This window comes from Diachasmimorpha longicaudata, chromosome 6 (genome assembly GCF_034640455.1).
Source record: "Diachasmimorpha longicaudata isolate KC_UGA_2023 chromosome 6, iyDiaLong2, whole genome shotgun sequence".
Lineage (NCBI taxonomy): Eukaryota > Metazoa > Arthropoda > Insecta > Hymenoptera > Braconidae > Diachasmimorpha > Diachasmimorpha longicaudata.
The window spans coordinates 3,165,155-3,176,188 of record NC_087230.1 but is presented as its reverse complement, the minus strand read 5'-3'; the positions used below and the strand labels follow the sequence as shown (position 1 = coordinate 3,176,188).

The 11,034-nt window shown below is 39.0% G+C and overlaps 2 protein-coding genes across 3 annotated transcripts; one reads left to right on the top strand and one right to left on the bottom strand.

Moving 5' to 3' along the window:
- Positions 1 to 657: 657 nt before the first annotated feature.
- Positions 658 to 2,515, bottom strand: Bet5 (Blocked early in transport 5). The gene is made up of 3 exons (XM_064123263.1): positions 1,521 to 2,515; positions 977 to 1,186; positions 658 to 895 (listed from the first exon to the last, which is right to left on the bottom strand). Exons 1-3 carry the CDS (start codon positions 1,731 to 1,733, stop codon positions 767 to 769), a joined length of 552 nt encoding a protein of 183 aa, XP_063979333.1. The 5' UTR covers positions 1,734 to 2,515; the 3' UTR covers positions 658 to 766.
- An 814-nt stretch (positions 2,516 to 3,329) lies between these two features.
- Positions 3,330 to 6,501, top strand: LOC135163652 (nucleolar complex protein 2 homolog). 2 transcript variants are annotated; one of them, XM_064123261.1, is made up of 7 exons: positions 3,330 to 3,468; positions 3,860 to 4,614; positions 4,692 to 4,916; positions 4,972 to 5,160; positions 5,283 to 5,534; positions 5,636 to 5,851; positions 5,946 to 6,501. In XM_064123261.1, exons 2-7 carry the CDS (start codon positions 3,874 to 3,876, stop codon positions 6,444 to 6,446), a joined length of 2,124 nt encoding a protein of 707 aa, XP_063979331.1. In that variant the 5' UTR covers positions 3,330 to 3,468; positions 3,860 to 3,873; the 3' UTR covers positions 6,447 to 6,501. The 2 variants fall into 2 exon arrangements, with proteins under 2 accessions (XP_063979331.1, XP_063979330.1); XM_064123260.1 differs by having other exon boundaries at positions 3,434 to 3,578.
- The last annotated feature ends 4,533 nt before the right edge of the window (positions 6,502 to 11,034 follow it).

The window sequence follows — 11,034 nt, the reverse complement described above, 5'->3', positions numbered from 1 at the left end:
TGTAATATTTCTGGAAACGCCTGGTCGCTCGCGCCCATCCAAGATAGTAGCCTTTTATGTTATGAGTATTTTTTGTTAATTTATGATGCTCACAACGTTTATCACGATAAAGCCTAGAAACCGCGATATCTCCAAATTTTATCAGAAAAAAGTGTGGATATTCCGATCAATACAGATAAAAACCATTGAGGCAATTATTTAGAAAAAAAATTGTTCTTGCAGTTCTTGCAGTGGTTTTTGAGATATTGAGGAAAAACGAACTTTACAAAAGTTTGCTATATTTCAGGAACTACTGAACCGATCGAGCTGAAGCGACGCAGTTAAGTAAAGGTTTCTGATAGCTATCGTCAGTTGAAGATTCAGATCTTTAACTACAGACTCTACCGTATTTTTTTACAATTTTCTCAAAATTAATCTTCAAAATTGCGGATTTGTCAATAAGTCCACGCAGTTATGATATGGAAAACATCGTTTTTCATGTTTCATAAATAATATTCTAGATAACTTGCAGTTGAAATTAGAGTTGGAAAAACAATCATATACAAGGCTTTCTTTGAGAAGCAATAATGATTCGAATCATTAAAAAATTTGCTATTATTATTCCTAAGTTATTTGGAAATAAAAGCTATGACTATTCAAATCGATAAACACTTTCCATTAATTATAGATTTTCTATTGTCCATCATTTTTTTCACTGTTTACAATATTTTCAACCCTTAAATTTATTTAATCTTACGTATAAAATTTATTTATACCTTAATTTAATTTACAATGACCTACACAAATATACAGGTGATTTCTTCATTAGTTCATCGACTTTGATCTTGAATAATTCACTCTGGATGGGCTCATTCATCTGAGCTATTGGATTTTTAACGACGTATGGCAGATAAACCTGGAAATTCAACGACAAAGAAAATTGATCTGCTCTTCCAGACCAGCTGACGACAATTAATTAGATTAAAACGGAATTTACCTGGGAATAAAGTTGTTGGAGTAGTTCTCTGACATTCTGCGCTGCGTTGTCCGTATTCAACACAAATTTCAATCCTGAGGGTGTCTCCAGATAGTGTAAAGTGTATTTGCTGGTTTTATAATACTGGAATCCTTCCTTGGAGTCCAGGGGAGATATTTTGTTGACGAATGACTTTATCGAGAACAGCATTCCGTACATCAACTTTGCCTCCTAGAATGTGTGTGACAACAACTAATTTATTAGGAAAAATTAAATTTATATATTTGTAACAATGATCCCTGGATCAATTAGCAAAATGCATTAACGATTTCACTATCAAACTGGTGAAACGAGCTAACTTGACTTTTTTTTTAATTCAAGTTTTTGGTCAGTATCAACAGATACAATTTTTATTTACAGGAAGTTCATGAACCAACACTAAAAATGTATAAATTAAATAATCTTTCAATCAAAGTGGTGATGTGTTGAATTGTTTGCATATGCAATTTATGCGTTAAATTTTGGTTAACTAATTGATGGTTTGATGGTGGAATGTATACTGAACCTCCTCTTTTGTTATGCCAGACTTATTCAGTCTGTTCCACTCGCTGTAATACAATAACGTCCCTGTTCTCGAGAATATATACAAATTGTGAACAGTCATTTTGGGGTCGATCCTGTCGTGCTTTGACTTCAGACTGTCACTAGTGGGACTGCGGCCGCGGCGTCGATGTCTGTTTCGCATTTTTTTACTTTTACTCGTGAATATAGCTCTCATGGGTACTACTCGATGAGCAAATTATCGATTCTCAGACAATCGATTTTATAATGATCGATTCTCCACTACTCGATTTTTTCATAATCGATCAGTATGACAATCAAATAATCGATTATCTCCATGAATTCGCCATGTACGTAACCGCCATATTTATCAATAGATCATACTATCTAGATTTAATTACTTTATTTTTCATTTCTTTTAATGTATTTGAATATTAGCTTCGTTGACGCAGCAGAAATATTCCCACAGTTTAAAGATAATAAACTGTGGAATTTTAGAATGTTGGTCGATACTTGAAAATAGACAACGATCTTACAATCTTCCAATGCACTTCTAGTTATCCAAAATAAAAGTCCTTTGTTAAGTTTTTTCTTGTTGAGTTTCTAGTGGGATTTGATCGTTGCATTAAATCGTTTGTGTTGCAAAGCTTTTTCAGAGACAGTTTACTGTTCTTCGAGAGAAACTCAAGTATTTTCTATCTTCTTCTAAAAGCCACATGTGAGGGCCCTTTGTTCGAGTCAGGTAGCATGGAGAGTAGAAGTTGGGTCAGTTTGAGCTATTACGGAGGTGTAAGACCAACCCAATGAACCAAGTTCAAGCCCCCAATTGGTACCCTACTCCCTCATGTGGGATCAACCCTACCATCTTCGCTGAGAGAGAGAAAGACCGATTTCCAACACTAAGCAGGCAGAATGATTGTAACCCTCGAATTGAGTTGGTCAGCTAGAGTTAAACTTTGTACTTATTTAGTCTCAAAAGAAAGATTCTGAAAAGAGTAAATACTTTTGCTTTTCTCGAATCCAACAAAAAAATATCGCTACCTGGATGCACTTCTTATCAGAGTGAGCTACAAATGTTGGGGCGCAGAATATATTCCGGATTTTCTCCAATAGAGACCACTCAAGTTCCAAACGATTGTATAAAGCATAATTGTATATTCTTTCTCATTGAAATAGTCATATTTTGTGAAGATAATTACGTTGTCATTAGCACTCCAATGCAGCAACGAATCAGTGGTAATGCATCTCTATGGCAGCCCCACCGTCGCAAGGATACGTCGAATGGAGGATTGCTATCATCTCAGCCACTCATGTGTTTTTATGTGGATTTCAGCCAGTCGTTACTCTCACCCTGGAATATTAAGTGATGAAACTGGCGCTGTTCGAAGGACAATTAAATTAATATTAAATTCTCTTCGGTCAAGCCTAGTTTCATCCCTTAATCCTTGACGAAGTCCGAACGAAGTTCAAGCTCAGTCATGAATGCAATGGAATCTCGACGTTGGGGTGTCCCAAAATTACCATAATAATCAAACAAGTGTCGACAAGTCAGAATTTGATTCCTCGTTCATGAGTACGAGATTCGTTTTTTGATCATTGCTTGAAAATTATTGTGTTATACAAAGTCAAGGTCAAACTTCTTGTTCGCTCTGAATGGTATTGGATGGTGGATGTAGCTGTCGGTAAAGCGAAGACGGAGTACGTGGAAGTCAACTCATGAGGCGATTTGCGATTTTTTGAAGGCTCCGAGAAATCTCTGAAAGTCATTTTTTTTTTATTTTTCGCGTGTTTCTCATTTCCTTAGTCTCCTAATACAAAAATCTCCCAGCCTAGTTACCCACGGTAATGCCTTACCGACGGGTACGTTCACCAACGTAGTTCATGCGCCACCACTGCCAAATTTTGCGGTCGTCGGATGGACTCCATAAGTAGAGAGCTGTTTTTGGATATATGTGAGTAAAGCCACGTGCTCTCCAAGTGTATTTATTAGATGTAATTTTAAAATTCTTCAAAAACAACAACAAGTGCTCTGAATCTTCTGAAATTGTTATTTAACCTTAAGGTACTTATCTGGCATATTGGAAAGTATTATAGACAAATTTATTTAATTTATTTTTCATAATGGATGGAATTATTTGGTTAGTGAGGTTAATTCTCCAAAATGAAGTTAATGTTACAGGAGCATTGACATTGATATTGTTATTACCGTAATCATGTTATTATAATTAATTTGAAAAGACGATAATAATTTCTAACACCATGGTTAAGAAACACAAGTAACAAAAAATCTTATTATTAATTTCTCAATGAGTAGCTATCATAACTCAATTATTTCCATTTCAGAAATTTGGAGCACAATGAAATTGAAAAAGCCCTCCAAGACTAAAGTTGTGCGGAAAAATGTAAAGAAAGTTAAAAAAATGAAGAAAGATTTGAGTGAAATTACAACTGACGAGTTTATGAATCAAGACTTTGAGGCTTCAGCCAGTGATTCTGAACCAGAGATCGGAAAATTCAATGATTCAGACTCTGAATCTGAGCTGGATCCCAAGGCTCACAAAAAATCTCTCCAAAAATTGCAAAATACTGATCCAGAGTTCTACGAATTCTTGAAACAAAATGACAAAAAACTTCTCAATTTCGATGTATCAGACCAAGAAGATTCAGAAGATGAAGAGGATGAGACTGTGCACCGGCCAAATGAACATTTACATGTGGCAAGTGACGAGGAGGATGATCTCGAATCAATTGAAAGGAAAGCCCCAGAGGGAGTAACAAAAGTCTCCTTGAAATTGCTGAAACTCTGGCAGGAAGAGATCCAGACCGACAAATCCGCCAAGACTATTAAGAACATCACCGAAGCATTTCACGCAGCACTGTTAACAGTCGCTGACCCAGAGGCATCGAAAAATATTCGATATAAAGTTGAAGGTAGTGCAGTGTTCAACGGAGTCGTTCAATTATGCATTATTCACTTGCCCACTGCCTTCAGAAACTTTCTAAAAATCTCCTCGAAATCAAAATTCGAGGCTCACAAATCAAAAAGATTTTACAAAATCAAAGGAACCCTCAAAGCATACCTGTCTGATTTACTCAGGGTGAGATATCAGTTTCCTTTGAACCTCTCTTGTTCTCCTCTCGAGTCTAAATTCAATGTTATAACGTTTTGTTTTAGATTCTTCAAAATGTTACGTCACCGGATATTCTTACAGTCCTGCTGAAACACCTGCATCAGATGATACCCTATACACAATCATTCTCTTCTCTAACAAAACCCTTGATGAAGATTTTAATCAAGTTTTGGTCTTCCGGGGAGGAGACTGTGAGAGTTGTTGCTTTTTTGAGTATTTTACAGATTGCGATGAATAGAGCGGATTCTACTCGTGAGACATTGATGAAGGTAATGGTGATTGATAATCCACTTAATTATTATTACTAATCCGTTTTTTTTTCAGACAATGTATATTAAATACGTAGAGAACTCAAAATTCGTATCAGAAAGTACATCGGCCGGTATAAACTTCATGAGGCACTCGTTAGCTGAGATTTATCTCCTCGATCATAATCTAGCTTACACTCATGCATTTTTGTACGTTCGCCAACTAGCGATACATTTAAGAAATGCAGTGACGTTGAAGAAGAAGGTAATGGCCTCTCGAATCATTACGATTCAACCCACCGATTAAATCATATTGGGAATACGTTGGGAATACATTTTACGGATGACTTATGAATTTAATATCAAACAATTTTTTTTAATATTCAGGAAAATTTTCAAACCGTCTACAACTGGCAGTACATAAACTCTCTGAGGTTCTGGTCAGAATTAGTAGTTCTATCGAATAGTAAATCAATGCTGAGATCTCTTTTGTACCCTTTGGTGCAAATCATTATTGGGACAATCACATTAATACCAACTGCTCAATTTTATCCATTGAGATTCCATTGTTGTCAAATGTTAATCAACATTTCCAAGGAGGCAGGGGTATTCATTCCAGTGTTACCCTATTTGTTGGAGGTGAGGACTTATTTAATTATTATTTTAAATTTTTAGTCAAAATTTGATTGATATAGTAATCGCAAGAATGATTTTTGTTTTTTTTCCATGAAAAAATGCAGGTCTTGACAGATTATGATTTCAACAAAAAACACACATCAGTAACAATGAAACCGTTGTCATTCATATGTCTATTAAGAATGTCAAAAGCCCAGTTGCAAGAAAATGGTTTCAAAAACAGTGTAATCGATAATATTTATCAATTAATTTTGGAATGCGCTGCCAAGGACAGCCACATGATATGCTTTCCAGACATGTATGTCTTCTGTATTATCCAGGTAAATATTTATTATACATAAACAATACAATGAATAATATCAATTATTTGCTATTAATTAAAAATACGGTTTCTATAATTATTTATCTTTACAGCTAAAATCATTTTTGAAGAAATGCAAAGTCGCCAATTTTTGCAAAAAAATAAAACAGCTCGTCGACAAAATTGAGATGAATCGCCAGTTCATAGAGACAGAGCGAAACAAAATAATCGTAGATCTGAGTGACATGCCGACAATCAGAAACTGGGAGAATACAATTAAGAACAAAGGGACTCCCTTATCTAAATTCTACGAGTCCTGGTACAATCTTCACCAATCTCAGAAGCTCAAGATGTTGACCCAGAACGACGCAGAAGGAAACTTGAACCTGCCCATCTTGAAGAGATCTCAGAAGAGAAAGCAAGGGAACGATTTCGATCATGACAGTGACCTTGACATGCCCGTGGAAGAGATGAACAAGCTCTTGAAGAAACAGGAAGAGAGGAAGATGAAGAGAGTGAAGAAACAGAAACTGGTTCGCCAAGAGGTAGAAAAGGACGTTCCCATTAATGATTCTGATATCGTTAAGGACACAAATGTCGATGATTGGACTTAATTATAATTTTTATAAAATATACATGAAAAGTGAAATAGACGTATTGTGGTATTTCTTCGATGGTTTTTAGTGCTTTATTGATTTTTTACGTTTCAGTATAGATACAGCCCATCAGGAACTGATAAATCTTATCGATTCTTTTCAAGCTCAATCCCCAACCCATGCAGACTGCATAAAGTTCCTACCAATCCTAAGGTGTCCCTTCAGGTGGTCTATTCTTACCCTTTTTCACGATCCACAGTTGTGGAAGTTAGTAGATAACGGCTGGCCCACCCAATATAAAGTCACAATTCCTCGTGTTGTAATTAGCGGTATGTAAAACAAAATGGGAATGATAAATATTAAATATTGACCGTTGCTGAAAATAAAAAGCCCATAAAGCGAGGAATAATCAAAACGTACGTGGCTAATTATTCATTTTGTTTTGCTAAGAATTTTATTCAAATAGGCTGGAGTTATGGATAAATACTAATATTCATGGCATGTTACCTAGTGAAAGTCAACATATCACTCTGTGGAATTAACTAATATTGTTGAATCTTTTCCAATTTTACATTAAAATATAGTTCATTTTCTTGAAATGTCAATTCAGAGGACTTGAAATTGAATCAGAACTTATTATTGATTCCTATTAAAGGAAAAAAAAGTATTATTATTATTATTATTATTATTATTATTATTTATTTCCTTGATATTACAAAAGTTTTTTCTTTGTTTTACATCCTCCGGAGCCTCTCTTAAAATCTCTCATAATTTACTAGCAACATCTATAAAAACAACTAGCAGTATTTATATAGACAAAAACAAAAAAAACGCTAATAATTTCTTCTTCATTCGGCTCCTACTCTTCCTTTTAACCTCCTCTCTTTTGTCCCCGTTTCTCCTTCCTCTTCATCTTCATCCTCAGTCCTCTGCTGCCTTCCTCAACGCTTTCTCTACCCTCCTCAGCCTCTCACTCATTCTCTTTTCCGGAGGCGTTCCCGAAATCTCCTCTGTCCTCTCCTTCGAGTTCCTCCGACTACTTCCTTTGCACCATCTCCTCCTTTCCCCTTTTACACGCCCTGCAGCTATCTTCCACCATTCCCATTCTTTCTCCAATCAGCGCGTTCCCACATCTCCAACTTGCCCACCCTATCTTCTGCTCTTCCTTCAGTTGCTTGTTCAGCCAATACTCTCCCATTTTCGTGTCCTTTTGGATGTTTTTATGGTAGTCGCAGTATCTTCACTAACCCCTCTATCCTTTCCTCTTCCGTCTAACTCCTTTTTCCCCAGTCTTTCCAGTATCTCACCGTCGCTCAACTCCTTTAGCTTATCCCTTACCATTCTTCCCCACTCCGATGTCTGTTCGTTCTTTATTACTCTAATCTCCTCTCTTAGACATTTCCTGGCCCATTTTTGATGTACCTCTTCTGCACCTTTTCTCTCTCCTCCTGTCTCCCCCATCTCCAGAGCTCCACTCCGTACAATGCCGCCGCCTTCACTGTTGCTCCCATAAAATAGAGCCTTCTCCTTAGGTTCTTCAGCCTGCTTCGTTGGCCCCGTTGGTGTTGCCTCCCTCAAAGCCTGTTCTTCGGCTTCCTCTTCGTTCTCCTCTTCTACTTACAGCAATTCCTTGAACTGGCGCACCCAGTCCTCCTCCGTAATGGAGTTTGCTGCCTTTCTAGCCGATTGCCTGAACCAGTTCATTGCCTTCCGCCATTCTGCCATTGTTCTGCGTACCATCACCTCCTTCTGCTTTCCCTCAATAGATTCTCTGTACAATCTTCCCCTTATCTCCCTTAATTTCTTCTTCGCCTGATTGTATTCCCACTTATTCTTCCAGTTCCTTTCCTTTCTGAATCTGCGTAGTTTTTTGAGCATTCTTCTTCTCTCCTTCATGTATTCCCCATTATCCCACAGCGTCCTTTCTCTTCCGGTTCCTCCCGTTGTCATTCCAGCCTTTATTGCCGCTTTTACTGTACTCTCTACTAATCTCTCCCATCCGCCGTTCACGCCTGCCTCCGTCCTCCTCTCACATTCCTTCCATTCTTCCTGCCATCTCTTTATGAAGTTTTCTCTCTTTGCCTCTTTCCATTTTAGTTTTTTTCTGCCTTCCTTCCCTCTCCCTCTCCTATGCTCTTTCTGCTACCCCCTGCATCTCTCCAATCCTCGCGTTCAAGTCTCTTATGATTATTACCCTTCCCTGTTCTTCTTCTAGATCCTCTAATAATTCCTCCAGCTTTCCTAGCACTCTGTTTATGTTGTTCCTAGTATTATTGTAGGTGCTCACTATCACACACTTTCTATCAGTCTTTCTCTCTCTTATTTTCAGTCTTAGCCTATATTCCCACCCTCGAACTGCTCATTCTGCCTCCAACGATTTCTTCACCTCCATCAGATGTCCTCCACTCGCCTTTCCCCTCTTTTGTTTCCTTATCGCCTCTTTCCCGAACCACTCGACATCTTTGTTCAACTTCCCTATCATCTTCTTCATTCCCTTCGCCTCCTGATGTGTCTTCTGAAACATTACCACACCTATTTCTTTCCACCATCCTTCATTTTTCCCTATATTCGCCGCATTCTCTACATTCCAGTGCGCTACTTTGAGTGATTCGGGAATCTCCCCCCTAGCCCTTGCCTGTTTTTTAAAAGGGTCTTCCCTCCCGCTCTGTTCCTCTTTCTTCTCTCTGCCTCAGTTCTCCTTATTTCTCGTCCCACTGCAGCCACGTCCCGTCCACACATATGCAGTTGTATGCTGTCCATGCAGTCCAGCTCTTCTCTTTCCATTTTCCTGCCTGTTCCTCCAACCACCCTTTCACCTCCCTCTACCTTTCTCATTATTGCCCTTTTGTCCTCCAGCTCCTCCAGCCTGCTCATTTTCTCTATCCTGGTCTCCACCGCTATTTCCTTCCTGAAAAACGATTCCAACTCCTCTTTCTTCCTCCTTGTGACTAGCCTTAGCCCCTTGAGCCTTATATTCTTTCTTCTGCCTCTCCTCTCTTCTAGTTCCTCCTTCCACTCTTCTTCTGTTAACGCTGCAGGATCTGTTCTTGATTTCTTCCTCGTTTGGTTGTTCTTGTTCTCTTCTCCCTCACTTCTCTCCCTTTCTTCCTTCCTCCTCATCTCTCTCCGGAATCATTCTCCTTCCGTCTCGCTCTGTTGCTCAGCTGTTTCCTTCTTCCCATTCCCCTCCTCTCCCTCTCTGAGCCCCTTGTTAGCAGTCGCCCCTCGTGACCTTCTTTCCCTCCCTGCTTCTTCCACTTCGTTTCCCTCCGGTCTTTCCTCTTTTCTTCTTTCCTTTTCTTCCCTTTTTTTCGCCTTGTCCTCCTTTTCCAGCGTTCGCTCCCTCCAGAATGCTACCTCTTCACTTAACTGCTCCACCTCCTCCTCTTTCTCTTTACTCTAAACAGCATTGCTTCTAATCGTTTACCCAATTCCCTAATTTCCCATTTTCCACTTTCCCCCGTTCCACAGTTGCAGCTTTTCCCTCCGCCTTTCCCCGCTGCCCTTATCAATGCTTCCACATCAGCCATCCTCTTCTCCCACACCTCACTCTGTTTTTTCTCCCACTTTTCCCACCATTTCTCTAGCTCTGACATTGTGAATCTTTCTTCTCTCGATGTCGGTGCCCCCCTGCTGCTCTTCCCGTCTTCTGAGCCCTCTCCCCCCTCTATTAGTTCCAACTCCCTGCTTACTATCCCATCCTTAGAGTTTTCCTCCTCAACTTCCCTCTCTTCCGAATACTTTTCCAGCCTCTCATCACTCTTCCCAATTTCCTTTTCCCTTGGTTTTTCCTCTCCTTTCCTTGGTCTGCCCCTCTTTTCCTGCCTGCCACATGCCTTCTCTTTCCTCTCGCTCTCCATCCTTTCCTTCCCACTCCCGGCTTCTCTCTCTTCCTTCTAGAAGCTTCTCGACGTCTTTCCCCTTCCCTCACTTTCGTCCCAGTCCAAACGGTTTCTTTCGCTCTTCCACCTCCCCAAGCCCGCACCACTTTTTTTTCTCTATACTCCCCTCCCACTCACTTCACCGCCGATTTTCTATTTTCCACCTGTTCTCGTCACTAGCACTTCCTTCTCAACCCACTTCTTCACCTTTTTCTCTACTTTTTCCGTTATAAATTTGCTGTTTATTGCTCACTACTCGTTCGCACGACTAAGGTATGATCCCTGAATCATATCTTACGCACGACTACTCTCTAGCCTGCCACCTCGCGGTCTCCCAAAAATAAAAGTAAATTATCCATATTGTCCTGTTCAGGCACAGAAATCTGATAAAAGAAAGTAACAACATAAAACATTGGACAATTTGAAAAAAAAAAAAGACTACTACAATTTTTTTCCACCACTGACTAGTCGGGAAACCTTTGCGTGCATGAAAAGTCGACGTGCCAAAATATTTTGGCATGTCGACTTTTTAATATATATATATATATTGAATCGTCGGAATCATTGAGCAAGATGCAGAAATCCTGAGGTGGTTGTGTGTTGCGCAGCGTGTTCACAATTTACTCCCCCGTGTCGCATTAAAAACCTGTGTTGGATTTGTTTGCCTATTTTCATTTGTATTTACCATTTAGTATTACGCAAAGTTTTGTGTATAGAGACACAAT